Source organism: Pangasianodon hypophthalmus, chromosome 6 (genome assembly GCF_027358585.1).
Source record: "Pangasianodon hypophthalmus isolate fPanHyp1 chromosome 6, fPanHyp1.pri, whole genome shotgun sequence".
Classification (NCBI taxonomy): Eukaryota; Metazoa; Chordata; class Actinopteri; order Siluriformes; family Pangasiidae; genus Pangasianodon; species Pangasianodon hypophthalmus.
This window is the reverse complement of record NC_069715.1, coordinates 14,697,032-14,716,896: the sequence shown is the minus strand read 5'-3', so window position 1 is coordinate 14,716,896 and position 19,865 is coordinate 14,697,032. Positions and strand designations below refer to the sequence as shown.

At 38.1% G+C, this 19,865-nt stretch overlaps 1 protein-coding gene across 2 annotated transcripts in view; it reads left to right on the top strand.

The window, feature by feature from the left end:
• Positions 1–6,967: 6,967 nt before the first annotated feature.
• igf1ra (insulin-like growth factor 1a receptor) overlaps positions 6,968–19,865 on the top strand; it is a 95,907-nt gene continuing 83,009 nt past the window's right edge. For both annotated transcript variants that reach the window (XM_026927205.3, XM_026927204.3), the window contains exon 1: positions 6,968–8,072. In XM_026927205.3, the coding sequence (XP_026783006.2) occupies positions 7,913–8,072 (160 nt within the window). In that variant the 5' untranslated portion in view covers positions 6,968–7,912. The remainder of the gene's footprint in view (positions 8,073–19,865) is intronic.

Genomic DNA, 19,865 nt, shown 5'->3' with positions numbered 1-19,865 from the left:
TTGAATTTCCAAATTGTCTATAAGCTTTCTTGCTATTAATAAAACAAATACCCATACACGACACATTTGTGAAATTTTCAGAGTGTTGGTTGTCAGTTATATCATATTCTAAAGAGGCATGGGTTACCATTTTTTCAGGACTGATTGAAACATTCTATAATTCATTTCTTACACCAATAATAACAATAAAACAGTTTAGAAAATCTTCCAAATCTGCCAAATTCATATCCATTTATAATTTTATCTAAAATTCACTATTAGTAATAATCACAGCAAAACCCACCACTAAATGGTAGGTAACATTTTTAATATTTATTTCTTGCAGTAGCAGCAAGACAGACAATTTAAAAATATTAAACATCAACAACAATCTCTAAAATTATTAGAACACTAAGTAAAAAATCTCTGCACGCTGAGTAGTAGGCCTAAGTAAGTAAGTAAGCCCCTTATTCTTAAGATGCTTCATAAACACACTAATTAAAGCCCATCAACACATCCTAAAACCATCACTGTGGGTGTTATATCCCTTACATCCCTTCCCTTTTTCTCTCTCCACTTATTTTAATTTAAGACTGTCCCAACTGTCCCCTCTGTCCTTGAAAATTATTCATTTATAAATATCTGCACATGATTTAAACTGTGTTTATTTTGTTACTGTAGGATATTTTATGTATTTGTGCATAATAAATATGTGGAATATATTAGTCAAAAAATTTTATAAGCAAAAAACAAACAAAACAAAACAAAAACCCTAGCCAAATCATACGTCATTTTTCCTTCCTTCTGTGGCAAGGGCTTATTAACACATGTTTTGTCTTATCAGGCCAGTAAATGCTGCTAAGTTAAACTATCCCAGTTCACCTGATGTCCTGATATACCTGACTTTACCCTAAATATAATATAGAAAACAATGAACATCTCAGTTCTATAGTTATTTACAATAACTACATAAAGTCACAACGTATTAATGGCAAGATCTCTCCTTTATTGTTCAGTTCACAATTTTGAAAAAGAAATTTGCGAGGAAAAGTAAAGAAAATGCTCTTTACTGATATGTCTTCAGTTTTGAGACTTGTAGATATATATATATATATATATATATATATATATATATATATATATATATATATATATATATATATATGTGTGTGTGTGTGTGTGTGTGTGTGTGTGTAGTATATATGTATATATGTATATACGTGTATATATATATATATATATATATATATATATATATATATATATATATATATATATACACACACACACTAGCTACATTAACTATGTTAGTTTTCCCTTGCTTTTCACTTGTGTATATGAAATAATCTTTACAACAAAATTATAAAATTTATACTATCAGAAACCTTTGGAACGAGGTTGGCCTTAATAGAAGGGGAAATTGATCATTAATATTGATTTATATCGAGATTCATTTATAAAACTGACTGAAAGTTATTTAAAAAATCAAAAGTGATAGAGATTCAGTCAATAAAATGAGAGTAGTTGTAGTTTTCTTCGCAGCCACTAGATGGCAGCTATATTGAGTCAATCCCAAAGAGATCATTCTGTGGATTTGCTTAATTTACAGAAAACATGTTGTGGGTTTGGGGATGCGATCTAGCTCACATTACTTTGTTGTGTGTCTGTGCTGTTGTGGTAGTGCTCAGATACCCAACCCTGAGCCTGGAGCACCTCCTAACCTGCCCATGTTTGTGTTTTCTCTGTTCTAACACACCTGATTCAACAAAACAGCTAATGAACAGCCCTTCTGGGGTTGCAGTGGGTGTGTTAGAGCAGGGAAAACACTCAAATGTACAAGACAGTGGTACAGGAATCAGGGTTATAATACTTGATGTGTCTCCATCAGGACAGAAACTGATGGAGACACATCAAGTTTAGCTTTGTAGATTTTTTTTTTCCATTTTTCCTTATTGTGCCATAAAAAGAATCCAAATAACCAACCACAATGCTGGCACTTGGTGCAGAGACACTAACATATGACTGTGTGTTGTACAATTACATATATTGTATTTTTGCTGTGGAGTCTTTGTTGCTGTGGTTAATAGCCACTGGTGTCTTACAGTAAAAATGGATGCACACTCTGAAATGCTCTTCTTTCAGTTTCTTCAGTTTTTGGTTCCAACGTCCCATTACACATAAACCACCAACTTCCCACTGAGGAATTGTCGACATTTCTGGAATTCCTTTCACAGGGAAAGGCGAGCTTGGCTTGTTGAATTTGTTTTTGTTGAGCTGCGGTTTTATGATCTTAAGGGATCAACTGTCACCCATCTGTTTAGCAACTGAAGCTATTTGCCATTGATGCCATCAGAGCTATTGTTGTGGAAGAAAAGCATGGCCTGTGTGTCTACTGTTACAAAACACCTGCACCAATGTTAATTGAAAGGTACTACAGCGACAACAAACTGCTTATGCCATGTTGTTCCTAGATATGTGTTTCACCTGAAATCTGTATTTTCTTTGTGCTGTTACTCTTTGTGTGTAATGCATGTGAATGTCTTCAATTCTCTCACATTACAAGACTATAACCTAGGCCTAGGTCACTCTGAACTCTTTGCAACTCCAAAGACAGATCTGTAAGGACATACAATAGGTATGACATACATACAGACTGTTTACAATGCTACTGTAGCTACTATGCACAAGGCTATTGTGGGTAATCTCAAGATCAAGGAAAAAGGGAAATGAAATATACATATATATATATATATATATATATATATATATATATATATATATATATATAAGTGTGATAATTATAATATTATTCTCAGTTCCTAATTATATACATGTACAGTATATGAACATGTAGTAGAAACAGATATATTTTGTCTTATGAATGTCCTGTTATAAACATTTCATTTAGATGGCACCTGGGCAATATCTTAGTAATTGTTTATTATAGAATTATAGCATGGTATGACATGATAGCAGTGTGCAAGTTATGTTAAAATTGGTCTCGATCCTCATAGTTGAATAGTTGAAAGGCACAAATGGAGCAAAACAAGAAAGAGAATAATTACGGTGTCACATACCAAAACAGCATACCACTCCCAGCTTGAATATGTCATTTCTAATCATGTCCTCTTGCTTTAAAGTTGCCTCTGTTTTCAGCCTTATGATTTTCAGGAATCTGTTTCTGGCATATGAAGTATTCACAAATGCAAGAGGACAGGGCCACCTGGGGAGTGTGTTTTTCTGGAAACTTAACTTGTTTTTTTTCCCATAACTTAGATAATGAGGGCCCTGCTCTAATCCTTTATTTTTGTTTAGGAGCTAAAATGTTGTTGTGGTTACTGAAAGAAGAAGACAATCACTTGGCGTGGCTTTCTACTGTATATAATGTTTCTGTCTATGATATCTGTGAAACATGGGAAATTTCATTACTAGGTACTGTACATGGACTTTACTCCATTTTTAAACACTGTGAAAACATTCAGTTTTAGTCAAATTCTAAGAACTGAAAACCTAAACAATTTACTTGACTACATTTTACATTACATTATAATTTAGCCTTCATAAATGTTATGCATTATGCATGTATTAGATATTTAGTGAGCATATAAACATGTATTTAACATATCAGAAATAGAATGGTACAATTTCCTGACTAATCTACAGGGGACACCAAAACTAAACTTTATAATGATGCCAAGATCAGAAACAGGATGGCCAGATTTTCATATTTAGTGGTAACTGAAATAATAATACCCATACTGTCCATATACTTTTGTGAGGGTCTTGTGGTCTTGTGTTGTAGTTGTGAACACAACCAGATCTGATTTGGGCCACGAACATAATGGTACAGATCTTTTTTGATTAGTTTTGTGATAATAAATGGTAACAAGAAGGTGCATGGCCGCCTACTAATTCTCTAGAGCCAACTCGCGTGCAATGCTACAAGCTGTTCAGTTTAGGGTGAAGTCTGTAACACAATCATTTACATTGGTAATCAACTCCACCCTGCTGGAAAAAAAAACACAATAGAAACTCTCATAGAATTTGTAATGGTTTTAATGGTTATAATGAGAATTGTACTGGTTTTAATGGAAACTCTAATAGTCCCTGTGGGTGTCTAATGGTAATTTGTTGCCTTCTGTTGGTGGCATGTTATGTCTAGTGGATACCATTAAGGACCAGGTAATGGTAATGGTTTTAATGGTTAGCTGATGGTTTGTAATGGTATTTGTAGTGGAAAACATTAGAATTTGGTGATGGTTTCTACTGTTTTTTCAGCAGTGCATACAGATTTTCCATCTGCATCATATCAATCATCAGCTTAAATGTACATTTTGTGTAATAACAATAACAGTTGAAAACCTCAATAGGCATATTTAAATGCAAGTATTTATATCTGGCTAAAATTATTCTTATCAAATAAATAAATAAATAAATATTATATATAATATTATTATAATATATTATAATATATAATATAAATAAGTAAATAAATATTGGCTTCTGCAATACCATGAGTGTCCACTGGGGGCGCGGAGCACAGGTAGGAAAGCAGTGGCTTAGCTTGTGAAAACGCATTTACAGAAACATCTGTATCGTACACTAAGTGTCTGGATAGTTGATGTGAGAAACCCGCGTAATGAATGAATCCAAATTTCTGATTCCTGTCTGATTTGAATTAAATCTCTACATCATGTTATAGCTCACATCAGTGTGATGGTAAAGGCGCATCCCTATCACCATCATGTGAAAGCAGTTACAGTTACAGGGATAGGGATATTCCTTTATACATAAATGTCTCTACTATAAACATAAATGTCCTCGACATTTCATAAGCCTGTGTTGATAGAGTAAACAATTCCTTATTTATTCCTTCCTAATCTACTTGTTATATGAGCAAATGGATTGACATGCAGGTTTTCTCAGCATTGATCTTTCATTAAGCTTATTATCATTTTATAGGTTTTATGAGCCTTAAAGAATAACACATAGCAGGTTTGAAATGAAATGGGTGTGTCTGTCAGGTTTGTTTACAAGTTTATACAAAAATAGCTCCAGTGAAGGTTTTCAGAAAACTAGCTCGTTTTTCAGTCTCGTGGCCCTCCATGCCACAGGAGATTCGTTTACCCTGTAAACCATCCCTCCATCCTCTGTACCGCTTATCCTACACAGGGTCGCGGGGAGCCTGGAGCCTATCCCAGGGGACTCGGGGCACAAGCCGGAGGACACACTGGACTGCGTGCCAATCCATCGCAGGGCACAACCGCACACACGCTCACACACTACGGACAATTTGGAAATGCCATACAGCCTACAACGCATGTCTTTGGATTGGGGGAGGAAACCGGAGAACCTTGAGGAAACCCCCGAAACACAGGGAGAATGGGGTGGAGGTGCGAGGCAAACGTGCTAAACACCCAAGCCACCGTGGCCCCCTGCCCTATAAACCATGCTTAAGGATGGTGGAATGAAATGTGCATTAAAATTAGTGGTACACAGTGGAGACCCAGGGCCATAACCACCACAGACACTGAGGGGCCACGTCCCCCCAATAATCAGATATGGAGAAATTACCCATATATGTGATATATTACATTATGTTGCTCTGAGCGCTCCGTTATGCACCACTATGTATGTTGTTAGAATCACAAAAAGTTAAAAAAGATTTTAAGGGTGGTCTGTCTCGGCAGTCTAGCGGAGCTCATCAATGTCAAAATGACTGAGATGACCAATCAGATGAAAGAAGGCGGGGCTTTAATGCTCACAGAAGTTCAGTTTGAGTGGTGAAAGAGATGTAAGCTAAGTAGCTAAAGTTTAACATTTGACAACTGTTTTATGATAGAAATGTTAAAGACCGACAGTAATATCCAGGGATACAAACATTTAAGTGATTCATGTCATGTAATGCATTTTTGTCAATGTGACAAGACAAGAAACATTAACGGAGCTGGGTTCAGCATATTAGGGATAAGATTAAGAATAAGTGTGTGTATTGTGAATACACGCTGACCTTACTGTAGTTACTTTGGTCCTTTCTTGTAAAGCATTTCTTTACATGTGCCTAAGACTTTTGCACAGTATTGTGTGTATACACACACACACACACATATATATACACATACATGTAAAGAAATGCTGTAGAGCAAACATGCCTTCAAAAATAATGAAACTAAATGTTTCTACATTAAAAAAAATACTATAAAGAGCAGTAAACAGTAATAAATGAAACAAAGTCAATATTTGGTGTGACGATCCTTCACTTTAAAAAAAATAGTAGTCTCAGGTACAGTGTGTGCAGTTTTATAAGGAAATGAGCTGTAAGTGTTACTGAGCATCTTGCAGAAGCAGCCACAGTTCTTCTGGAGACTTTGACTGTCAAACTCGCTTCTTATTTTTGCAGCAAAATCCAGCAGCCTTCATTATGTTTTTTGTCTGAAAAGTGTCTCTTATGTAATATGCTGCTTTCTTTACTGACATACAAACATTTTTCTATAACATTTAATTTTGTGCTGGAAAACTAATGTTTGGAATATAAAATGTTTTTGTACGGAATCAGTAATGTAGAAGTCGTAAAATAAAAATCTATAACAAAGTTCGTAATAAAAAAGGGTGCCTCAGACTTTTGCACAGTACACTCTCTCTCTCTCTCTCTCTCTCTCTCTCTATATATATATATATATATATATATATATATATAGCCTTATACATTTATTACATAGAGAACCAAAAAGGACTATTACATTAGTGGCCTCCCCTCCCCCTTGTTGGTCTTGATGGTCAGAGATGGTGTGTTCATGAAGCCCAGTGGTGTGTGACTGTATAAATGTACTGATGGAGGATTCCCACGCTGGCCATGTCTACTCCACTCCGTTTTTTCCTGCTCGCTTACGTGCTTGTGCCGTGTGTGTGTGTGTGTGTGTGTGTGTGTGTGTGTGCGCGCGTGTGTATGTGTGTGTGTGAGAGTGTGTGTGTGTGTGTGTGAGTGTTGTTTACAGCGGTGATCCTCGGAGCAGCAGAGAGAGATCACAGGAGTCTGGGCCGCTGCAGTGCAGCCCAGTGCAGAGACCTTCAGCGCCAATCTGTACAATTAAAAAAAAAAAACAACAACAAACCAAAACAAAAATCTATTATTTTAGTCGACGTGGAAAATCATCCGCAAAGCCGAGAGCTCCGTGTTAAAAAGGGATTATTTGTACTGCAGGAAAAATCCAGGTCGTGAGAGCGAGCGCAGACGGAGAGAGAGAGAGAGAGAGAGAGAGAAAGAGAGAGAGAGAGAGAGAGAGAGGGAGGGAGAAGGCGAGGAGCTGCAGTTGGTCGAAACCATTTTTGTCCTGGCGGATATTTTGGATGTGGCCCTATTGGGAAGCTCATTGAACGGAGGGCTACGTTTTTCATTCATAGCCTATCCAAGTCATCCTCGGCTGAACCCTCAGCTCGTTGTTTCCTCTTCACACGTCCCCGGGATCCACTGCAGTTAGGCCGAGGGTGAATAATGAGAAGAAGAAGAATACAAAATAAATAAAAAAAAAAACAAACTGCTCCGTTTCCAGTACGGCATTCTAGTGCTGGATGAGAGAGATTTTCATCTGCTGACTGTGAAGTTAGCTCGCGCTGCTTTTTTTTCCTTCTGTTGTTTCTCTCTCTCTCTCCCTCTCTCTCTCTCTCTCTCTCTCTCTCTTCGAGGAATGGAGGCTGAAGATGCGGATTGTTGTTCGTGTGAACTGCATGGCTCGAGACGCTTCGCATGTCCCAGTGGTTGGCAGGAATAACACGTCTGCACTGATCTGAATGTTTGCTCAGCAGGAAGATTTCATTTGCAGCTCTGTTGATCTTGTTTCAGCGCGACGGAAAACGCGGATTTGTTTTTCCCGAGTCTAAGTGAATATAAAGGACGATTCGGAGCTGCTTTCGGGTGCTCTCGGTGGACTGGTTTATGTTATATATGTGGAACAAGGCGTTTCTGTTGGGCAGAAAAGCACGGACTGCGACAGGAATGAGATCAGGAACAACGAGGAATATTCCGACCTTCTTGTGGGGTCTGGTGCTGTGTGTGTGCACGATGCGCCAGACCGCCAGCGGACAGCCTGGAGAGAGTAAGTGTGCTTCATCCTATTCCTAACGGGGATTTTTTTTAACAGATCTGTGTGTATTTTCATAAGGACAAACGTGATTTTTTATTAAGAGGTGCATCCAGGGCATGTGGGGTATGGCTGAGTGTTTGGCTAGGCCTGGTTGTAGGATGCAGGTCCTGTTCCTCTCAGTCACTGTGCTGATGGTGCATTCAGTTTCAGCCACTTCACTCCCCCTGTAGTACTCTGATTGCTTGTTTTTCAGTGCATCATACCCTCCAGACTAGCTCATGTGTAGGCATGAATAGCATCTCAAGACTACTGATACAGTAACCAGTCTACCACAAATTGCTGATGGCAGACTTCATGGCAGACGGGTCATGTTTTTGCTGTAAACACACCTGTACCAGGTATTCACCGCTCTCACTGGGTTAGAGTAGACCTGGAGTTTTCATCACCAGTCCAGGAGACCCGCTGTCCTGCAGAGCTTCAGGGCTTCTTTACTGCCGACACACTCGATCCGGGTCGTGAGCAAATGATCGAGTTAGATCAGGTGTATCAGGAGCAGGTTAAAACGTGTGTCTTGAACTGGAGCGGAGAACTCCACTGTGAACACTGAAGCAGACTCTACACGAAAGTGAAGCAGAACTACAAAGACCATGGAGCCATTTCACATTCTGCTGCACACACATAGGCGGCTCTTGGCTACTCGAGTGTTTTAGTGTGTGATAGGCTACACCTTATACAAGCATAATTAACAGAAAATAAGTCTTTTCTGGAAGATGTGGTGTATAAATCATCTTCACCAGAGCATATAAAATGAGTTAGTCTTGCTTTAGTGTAATTCCAGACTGTAGAGTGTTTATAAGAGAAACTAAGCATCCTGTACTGAGTTTTTGTTGAGAAGTTTTGCATTGCAAAGGCAGTTTTTAAGTGGGTTATGCTTCACTTCATCAGGTTAAGTAGGCTGGATTGCTTTGCCTAAAAAAGATTTCTGTTGTGCTGGAAAATGTTTTGTTGTTGTTGTTGTTGTTGTTTGCTGTTTCGTACCATGTTATTTGGCTTTCAGCATGTACCTGAAGAATGTTTAAATACTTTTGGCAAAAGAACTTGTTTTGTGTTATATCACTTGCATTTTACTTCATACGGTCCTCACTGGGAGAATGTTAGAAGGACAAAGAAACAGAGCAAACTGGCTATTGAAAACTACAGCTGGTCTCACGTGATATTCACATATGCCACAATTTCATGCCATAATTTCTAATTCATGTAGTTCGGCCCAACGGATAGCATTGCTTCAATCCTGAGCTCGGGTTACTGTCTGTGCGGTGTTTCTGTGTCCTCTCAGAAACATGCCGCTAGGTGGATTGGCTACTCGAAATCGCCCCTAGGTGTGAAAGAGTGTGAATGTGCATGTATAGCGCCTTGCGATGAACTGGCATTTCATCCAGTGTGTATTCCCACCTCGCACCTTGTGTTCCCAAGATGGGCTCCAGAGTCACTGCGACTTTAACCCGGATAAAGCGCTTACTAAAGATGAATGAATGATAATGATAATCAAGGTTTATGCGAAAAGAATCTTGCTAGAAACTCGCTTGTCGCATGTTAATCCTGCCTGGATTCAAAGTTGTATCCTAAAGAATATTTTAGAACAGACTATTCTAAGAAACTTATACTGTCTGAAAATGGCTGTAGTTATACCTTTAGATAGTTTTAAACCAGTATAGAAAATAATGTCACATTTAAAGAACTAGCAGAACTGGTTTCTACGTTGAAATGGAAAAAAATACTGGAAGCTAGGAGCATTCTTTTTAATGAGTCAGCTTTAGATGCTGTAAATGTTCTGCGAATGTAGACCACAGATGTACCAGTATTGGATTACTTTGTAGTTTTACAGTTTCTTCTTTTGAAATGTGATAGTCTGTTTGTGAGGTTATGGTGGATTTTTTTTTCGTTTTTTTGATTGCGGAAAGGTGTGTTTTTTCGGGAACTAGTGTTCGTTCCAGAATCTGAGCCCAGATACGTGTTTGCGACTGACTGAAAAACAAAGCTTAGGTGACACCTAAACTATGCAGCTATTTCAAAGTTTATGCCAGACACTTAGATGCCCTGTAATTTAATGTACATAAAATTGCTTTTTTAAATAAAAAAAATTATTCTGTTATTTATTAAGTCGATTGAAGTATTATTAATCAATAATACATGTTGAATTAATTGCATTTTTTTGTTTTGATTGATTTTTCATATTCAAAATGCATTTTTACTGCATCAGTCATATCACATCTGCATTTAAGCCTATGAACGCTGAACGATTTCCGCACAGCCTGGCTTTAATCAGTACATGTATATGGTTTGATTTAATGGACTACAGACAGGAGGACAAGGCTGGCAGGTCATGAGACCATTTTGCTCTTCTAAACTTCATTAATTAAAATTTTTTCCCTCAGACCTAAACACTGAAAGATTACAGTCTGTTAGGATATTCTATTTGTCTCTAATTTTCCTTTGTTATTTTAAGAAAGTTGCAACACTTAACACTTAAAATAATATAGCAAAAATAATTTCTTGTATTGTTTATTGGCCATTCAGAAACCAGTTCTGTATTTTAATAATAATCTGCATTTACGTGATGCTGTTATCCAAAGTGACGTACAGTTGGGACAGGATATAATCTGAGGGTTAAAAGTCTTGCTGAAGGACCTAACAGAGGGAGCGTGGTTGCAATTAATGTCCTGTAATGTACCAATCACATGATGGCAGTGATATCTGAGGAGTTACGTTTCAGTTCTGGTGATAGGATGGTGGTGGATCCGGAGCCTATCCTGGGACGCCAATCCATTGAAAGCCGCCATACGTACACATTCACATACTCGTTCACACCAAAGGGCAATTTATCAGAGCAAATTAACCTGACCAGGATAAAGCAGTTACTGAAAATTGAGTGAGTGAGTGAGTGAGTGAGGAAGGTTGTGATTTCAACTTCACCTACGGTTAGATCCTTGGCCAAGGTTCCTCAACTGCTTAGCTATATGCTTGGACTGTTACAGATCAATAACTGTGTATATAATTGGTAACAAAAGTGTATTTTGAGACAAGCAGATCATTAGTGTGTTTTTTTATTTAAGAGGCTGCCAGGGTTAATCACCGAGGCTTCCGCTGTAGTCTTCTTTTCTCCAAATATTCACACCCATGTCGAGTAAAATTGGCCTTGAAATATTCAAGGCTAAATTAATGGCTGTGCTCCATTAGAAAGTCCTCATCGGTCTCATAAACTTTTTCATACTGTTCATTTTAATAATCTGGTCAGACTAGTAAAATGTAATTTAGCCCCCTTTTAAGTTTAACCGCAGCAAACTTTCCATGCCTTTTTTCCCAACTGTATGGCAAACAAGACTCCACGGTTCATCAACTGAGAGGGAGAGGAGAAACTCAGGGATTTGAAAATAGAACATGTAAAAATACATGGCCAGGGGAAACAGACAGGGTTTTGTTGATCAGAAGAGTGGGGAGTTTGTGGACTGTTTTGCCGGGCTTTGCCGTTCTCGCAGGCGGTCTCTGGCCTGCCGGGCTGCTTGACTTGTGAGTCGGCACCCAGGCTGCTGTCAGACTCTGACACACACAGTATTTAAAGAAAAATCTCTCTGCCGTGCTTCAGGATTAGTCATTAGTTTGACACTCTGACTCCTTAGCTGGAATTTTGAACTCGCTGTGGATGAGAGGCGAGATCGAAAGCTTGTGTTCTGTTCTACTGGACATTTATTTCAGATGGTCTAATCACTGGGTTCTGAAATGCCGTACAGGCAGTCATTGTGCTATGGTTTCATCTGTAGCCACTGCGGTTGAAAATATGGGCAGAAATGGCTGTCACCAAAGTGACACATTGTGAAGGCAGAGTGTTTTTCTTCTTTCTCTCCAGACCTTTTGTCTACCTTGAGCTGTGCAGTTCTGGGCTCTCGTTCTGTTTTTGCTGCTCGTGACTGAGACAGTGTGGGCCTCTGCTCTTATGACTCACACACTCTGCATTGGCCAGACTGTCAGACACACTCTTTCTCTCTCTCTCTCTCTCTCCCTCTCTCTCTCTCCTCTTCATTCTGCCTCTGCTGAGGGGGGTAGCAGTGAGGGTGGGACATGGGGGAGCATTTGTACTTGCTCTGACTGCACACCAGGGCAGCGTGTGAGTCACCGAATCTGTGTCACTGTGCTAGTTTGTGCCTTCAGAGTGGTTGCAGCGGGCAGAGCGTCTCCACTGAGCAACTAGATGAGCTTTACAGCTCTTAATTTAAACAGGGACATCATATTATCTACTTGTGAGTAATCTAGGAGCCACGCTTACACCATCGGATAGAAGGAGAGTAATTTAGCCTAATGGGCCAAAATGAGCAACTCCTCACGTGTTTCATTGTTTTCTATAGTGCAGCATAGCTGACTGTGAGGACAGGCTTCATTTTTACATGCTGACTCACTGCTGTGTTTGTGTTAGAGTACTGCTGACTACAGAAGTGGTGAACTGTTTAGTACGTATCATATTTAAGCCCTGAAAAATGATCATAGTTTATGATTCCATTCTATATCTAGTTGCCTAACGTAGAACTTTTTGTCTTAATGACTTAGTGGCATACTGTACATTTTTAAGATTTTTAAAAACTAGGTATCAGTTTTTCAATTAAATATAAAACAGAAGAAAGTATGATCTTGAATATAAGTAAGAAATAATTACAAACAGGCACATATCAGTCACTCTTTTTCTATAGCTGAATCTCAAGTGGAGTTCTATTAGGCACTATGTAGAAATCGACCTAACTGCTTTTAAAAGTGTTCCTGTGTGAAGACGGTGCTTTTGTGTATTGTTTCAGCAAAATATGAACGTATCTATTATTTCGCACACGTGACTGGATGAACTCAGATTTATGAATAAGTCAGTCAAACCTGCAAGTGATTTAACTTAGCTCGCTAGTCGCTATACTCATTGTAGCTTTGATATAGTGTATTCATGTAAACAGAATGAGCACAAGTGCATGCTAACTAGATACGTTCTGTCCTTGATGGTGTTTTATAGACCGCCTAAGATTCACCCCATCATGAGCTCATTTCCTGCTTTATTTATTTGAGCCAGTTAAGATTTCTAGCCAAAGTTAGCTTGCTGGAAATGCTAGTCAAGCAGATGAGATTCTCATTTGAGAACAACGAAAGTTGAGAATTTTTTCACTCGGAGGGGGCACATGGTTGATGCATTCTTAGGGTTGAGCCTGTCATTGTAAATGAATAGGAAACGTGTAATTTCGCTTTGCCTCAACCTATAAGTACGAGTTTGCATGTATGTGATATGTATATGCATGCAGTGGTGTTCAGTTACACAGTATACAGACGAGGGACAAATTAAAGGACAAATTATAAGGAAAATAGTAAGGTGTTGGGCCACCACAAGCCTCCAAAACAGCTTCAGTGTGGCTTGGCATTGATCCAGCAAGTCTCTGGAAGTGTACGTTATTTTCATACTCATCAAACCATTCAGTGAGCCTTCGTGCCGCGAGGATGGGGGCATTATCATACTGGAAGAGACCAGTCCTATCGGGATAGAAATGATTCATCAGTCAGAATAACTGTGTATTGATTTGCAGTGACCCTTCTCTCTCTAAGGGGACAGCTGAACCCAAACCACGTCAGCAAAATGCACAGCAAAACAGAGCCACCAATTTTTCCTTTAATTTGTCACCCATCTGTATATTTAGTAACTACAGTATTATTATGGACATTATATAAATATTTCTATAATATTTATATAATTATGGACATTTTAAATATTATTAAAAGAATAATGACTGTGATATTGACAATTTAAACTTGGCATATTATAATTTTAATTTCAGTTTCATGCGAAAGCTATTATTATTATTATTGTTATTATTATTTACTTAATAACTGTATTGAAAAATTATTAAAATAATAGGACTTTTAGTCGATTTATGAAGCTATTGTGCAAGAGTCACATGCATTTTTATTGAGCCAATCGTACTGCATGTACATTTAAATCTATGGATGAAGATGATCTCACAGCACAGACTGGCTTTAATCAGTATATGTTTATGGATTTGACAGAAGGAATGACAGCTGAAATAAGGTATATACAGGATTTCTGGTGCAAAAAAAAAGAAAAAAGAAACATTTATTATCAGTATAATTTTTTCCATTTCAGCCTGCAATTTGTTCCATTTTCAACTTTTCAATTTTCCAGGTTTCAGCAGTGCATTTGATTTTACCATTAGTTTATTTTGTATTTTAATTTGCTTTTGATCATTTCATTTTTCAGTCCTTATGAACATGGCAAATGGAAATATCAAAGGACTGAAAAGAATGACAAATTGAAATGTAAACTAGAAAATAAATTTAAATTAATAATAGAAAATTGAAATAAATAATAGCAAATTGAAATTGAAAAGGACGAGAGGAACAAAACACACTGACATTTATTTCTTTTTCCCTTGGGCACCGAAAATCCATATAAGTGTATAAGCAATGCGTATTCATATACACGTGCAGGCATGTTAAAAAAAAACAGGTTCTTCTCATTTGTTTAAAGTGAGAGTTTATTTATGAATTATAAAATGCATTTTTGAGTACTTGTGCATTTATCTGTAACAAGGCAGTTCTGATTCCATATGATAAAGTGTTTAGTGTTATCAGCAGCCATATTTCCCTGGTGAGTGTAGAGCGTAAGGTTTGAGCGACAGGTTTGTGTGATGTCTCGTCTCTCGTCTAGCGACGGGGTTAATGCGAACAGAGCAGTGGATAGAGAAGGGGTGGAACGGGTGTTGTTTGTAGCCGGACTCTGACACATGAGCTCATGCTTTTGATGTGAGGGCCACTGAAGGGAAGTGTAGCACAAGCCCAGTGGTCAGATGACTTCCAGCATGTGGGGGGATTAAGCACAGTTGAGGTGGCAGGTGCAAGCTCTTTTGGGCAGAAGCCAGAGCCATGCTTTCGTGCCTCTCCACGTGAGAGTGGTGTTTGCTCAATCCCATCATCCCTTGGGAGCAGTCCAGTGCAAAACATTTGCTGTAATTGGATCAAATGGATGATAAACGCTGCTGTTTTTATTATTCAACTAGAAATGTGCTGGCTCGAATAACTGACCAGAGACCGACACAAATACCACACTTAAATACTGATTCTGTATTAGATTAAAAGTTAGATATTATTAGATGTATTAGATTAGACAGTTATGTTCTCTTCTTCTTGCTCATAATTTCTTCCACTATCTTCTGATATTTATATTGATATTTAAAGAAAAGAATTGTATAGTTCTCACACCTTACAATTACAATAATTAACAATTAATTCATGATGAAATGTTCTTACTGCAGCTGTATTTAATTGGTAATTTTATTTTTTAAATTTTGAAAATTTTAAGTGGCTTATTGCAATATTTTGAATCCACTTATTCAAGGGACTTCATCAGTTCGGTTTAGTGGCTTAAATTCCCTAAGGGCACTTTCACACATCTTAGACTGTTTGCCAAGTTGGCATCAGAGTGAAATTTATAATTTGGTTTATTTGCTATTTGGGTTGGTTTGGCGTGACACTGTACACACAATTAAATGAAGCAGAAAGTAAAAAAAAAGTATTGGCTAAGGGGCATGTAGATATGAACACGTACCCATAAAACTCATTTATTCATTGGTCAGAAATCCATGATGACAAAAAGATAAACCTTTGCCAAGTATGCGCAGAAATCACAAAAATCACCTGAGCACCTGGAGCACACAGCCAGCTAAATTAAAAAATCTGATAATTATTTAAATAACTACTTTACAACATTTTGTGTATCACATCCAGCTGTTTATTTTATGTTTTTTTTAAAATGCTTTAAATATCCAGAACATTTGTCCTTTGGCTCAGTTTGCACTTCATGGGTTAGTTTAGAAGCTCTACAATCAAATGCTGTCCATAACCCAAAATGCATAGCATGTTGGATTCACTTCCTGCAGAGAGTCAAATCTCTTTCTTACTGCAATCAACCCATGCAAGAGTTCACTTGGAACCGGACTGAGATCACGTCAGAGGGTGGTGTGCAACCGAGTGTGATTCTCACCTGCCTAAAAGAAGCGCACCAAGGTGGAAAATACACCACCTTTTGATTCTATTGGATTAAACGGTGCATATGTATAAGCACCCTAATATTACAGTGCAAGTCCAATCACCTTAATGAGTGGCAAACTAAAGCTAATCATGACTTACTACTATTAAACAAACAAGATACCCTGGATGATTAAAAACTTTAAGACATGTAGGCAGTATTTGCATTGGCGTGAAACAGGCAAGATGTGTTGAAGTTGTGAATTTCCGCTAACATTCTTCCTGAGCACCCGAGAAGTACTTGTGAACCATTTTATAAAAGCCGTGTTTGCTCAGGTGCACTACGGCCTGATCACACAGAAGAGACCCTCGTAGCCTCCCCTGCTTCAGAGATTCCTGTGGAAGGCCAGGGTCAGGTTATCAAACGCAAACAGTGGATGCTGGATTCCTGATATGTCTGTTTGCTCAGCGGTGTGAATAGCGTGCTGAGAGGAAGAGACGCCCGGGTTTCTGTTTGCTCTTTTCGAGCTCTGTGGACTCTAGACGCCTGATCTAATGGACGGTGCTACTCGCAGCCTTTCGATGCCATGATTAGATTCCCCGCTGCTTCATGTTGCTGTTGAGCAGAGTGAAAGAGTGTGAGAGGGTGTGGACATACTGTTGCACGCTGTGCTTCTTATCTCATGTATCTCTGAATACACCAAACAAAAAAAAAGATTGATTTCCTTGCTTTGACCTTATTGCTGCTTTCAGCGATGTCAAATTCAGGAAATCAGAAAAAATTGTTTTCGTGTACCTCTCAAGTTCAGAATATTCCAGTGTGTGAGATTTTACTAAAAATGGCTACCAAAACTGCTAAAGCTCTAAAATAATTGTACTGACACACACTTATATATATTTGTCTGAAATACGTTAACAGTAAGCGTAGGGCTGGGCGATATGGACAAAATCGTATATCACGACATGGACAATATGGGTATGTCTTGAAATGATGAAATCGATGAAAAAATTATCTATACAAAATAACTGCATGCGTTCATGACTGCTTTTTGATAATTCTGTGAACTAAACACCAGTGAAAGCCACTTTTTCTTTTCTTGTTTTATTTGGAAGTGACATTGAACACAACTAATAAAAATGAGAACAAGAGAAACATAACACTGTCAAAATGGGAACAAAATGAATACAAACTATAAAAAGTAAATATTAAAACAGTCTATTCAACTTCAGGTTTCAGGAATTCAAACGATAGAAGTACCTCCCTTTTTAGGTACATGTTCGTCATCGTTTAGTTGGGCTGATTCCTGTTCTGTGTCGGAGTGTTGCGAGGAGTGTCGCTCTGTGTCATGTTCCTCCATGCTTGTTTTTATTTTAGTTACAGCACACCGCTAGTAGCTTCTAGCTCTGACCTTAGTGATGTAAATCAGCTGCTGAAAAGTGGCTTTTGCAACATTTGTGTTAATGATGATATAGGAAAATATCTTTAAATAGACACTTTTCTATCGTCCTATGATATGTATTGCCTTATCACACATCTCTAATTCACTGTAAAAATTGCTGTAAATTTACAGTATTTATTTAACACCAAATATTTACATTTTTATTATTTTACAGTATTGTCTTTTAAATGATGGGCAATTAGAACAGTGAATTGGTTTACCCAAAAATACAACGAATGCAGGAATGATAATGGTAAAGTTTCTCTTTTTGTCGAGAATCTGAACATTTCTGGATCGCTTTTTGTGCCCTTTACTTTAGCGACTATTTTGGATGAACCCAAACTCTCTTTGATTTATATGCTAGTAAAAACTTTGGTTGAGTAAAGCACGTAAATTCATCTTTTAGTTTGAGTTAATTCAAAGGTTAGAGGTGCTTGAATCATTGAATGCTAGTTGAGGGAAGTGGTGGCTAAGGTGGTTAAGGTTTCGATTCACAGATCAGAAGGTCATGAGTTCAAATCCCAGCATGCCACCTTCGGGTCCTTGAGCAAGACCCTTAAACTTCAACTGCTCAGTTGCATCCTGCTTTAACTGTAAGTTGATTTGGATAAAAGCGTCATGCAAATGAAGTGATTGGATTTATGGTATATTACTGGATACATACAATTTACAGTAGTTTGTAAATATGTTTTAAAATTATTTGCTGTAAATTTGCTAAATGTACTTCACTGGTAACAATGCTGTGCCAGGAAATTACTGTAAATTTGTCAGTAAATATTTTACAGTGTTTTTTACTTGTTAAGTTTTAAAGTGACTGTCATTACTTTTAGCACTCCAGTTACTCTGTATAGTTAAAGAGAAATCCACAGTGGGTAGAGAACGCACTGTACTATTAATAGGGCCTTTCGCACCGCTTTAGTTCCAGAACTAAATTTACAGTACTAAAGTACTGGGCGATTTTGCGCGAACTATTTCCCAGTACCGTTTAAAGGGTTTCATTTGCACCAGCACTAGGAAGTGATGTAAGCCGGTCGACAGCGGCGTCATTTGTGTGCGGCGTTCAACAATGCAAACAAAGAAGAACAATGTAAACAACCGGAGGATGGAGGACGCTGTGATCGGAGCTGTGTTTTTGTTGTGTCTCGCGTCCATCTATCGCTGTTCTCCATACTTGCGAAATAAGCTGACACTACAGTATGTTTACACGGCGTTTTAAATCACGGCAGGTGAGGGCGTTTTCATACGCGTTTGGCCAATCAACGTCTACTTACGTCACGGATAGTACCAGTTGTGCTGGTTAGACCCTGCTCCGGAGTAGGAGCTAATCTGGTTCTCGAAAAAGGCAGTCTGGTACTAAAATCGCACCCAGTTCCGGAGGTGCGAAAACGCCAAAAAGTAGTTCCACAATTAGTTCAGGTACTATGAAAAGGTTCCCGTGGTTGCGAAAGGCCCTATTCTCTGCCACAGCACACTATGATGTAGTCCCAGCATATAAGTGTAAGATGTCTTTCATGTGGCAGAGCATAGAGTGGTCAACTATATAAAGTTTATTAGCTGCACAACAAAAACTAGAGCAGTTTACTTACGTCTAATAAACCCTCTAATATTCACAAAAAAAAGATTTGCAAGTACACCATACCTGCCATCGTCCTCTATTTCTGGCTGTGCTCCGTGCCATTGATGTGATGTTTGTTCGTCTTTGGAGAGCACAGCTAAGAGACCTTTTGCAAATGTCAGAAGAAAGTCTGTAGATATCCAGGTTATCTCGGTGAGTGCATCTATAATCTGGAGATAACATTAGCCATTCGGCGTTGAATTTCATATTATATAAATGGCCACCACTAAATTTTCACTTTTTTTCACCAACTACAGGAGCCACCGGCACGTCTCATTGGCTGATCTATGCAAAAATAGGAGAAGGCTCAGCCAGTTAGATTTCAGATCTTATATGTTATCAACCCAGCAACAAATCACATAAAATCAACGCAATACACATATAGTATAGGTTAGTATGCTTTTAAAATTAGCCTGACTTTTTTTGCAATGAGATTTGAGATTTCAAGGTTAGATTTGAAAGTTTTGCTGTGAGATTGTGAGGTCTGGTCCTAATATGTGAGTCTGATGGCCAATGCATGAGAGCGACAAGAGGATTTTTTGTTTTTAGCTAACTGGCCTCCAAGAATTACAACATTAAGATACTTGGATAAAAATGTATTACTAAAATTGTCACATTTTAGTGAATTATTTCTTACATTTTTTATTAGAATTATTATTTATTATTTTCTGTAAGCCTGCACCTTTTGAG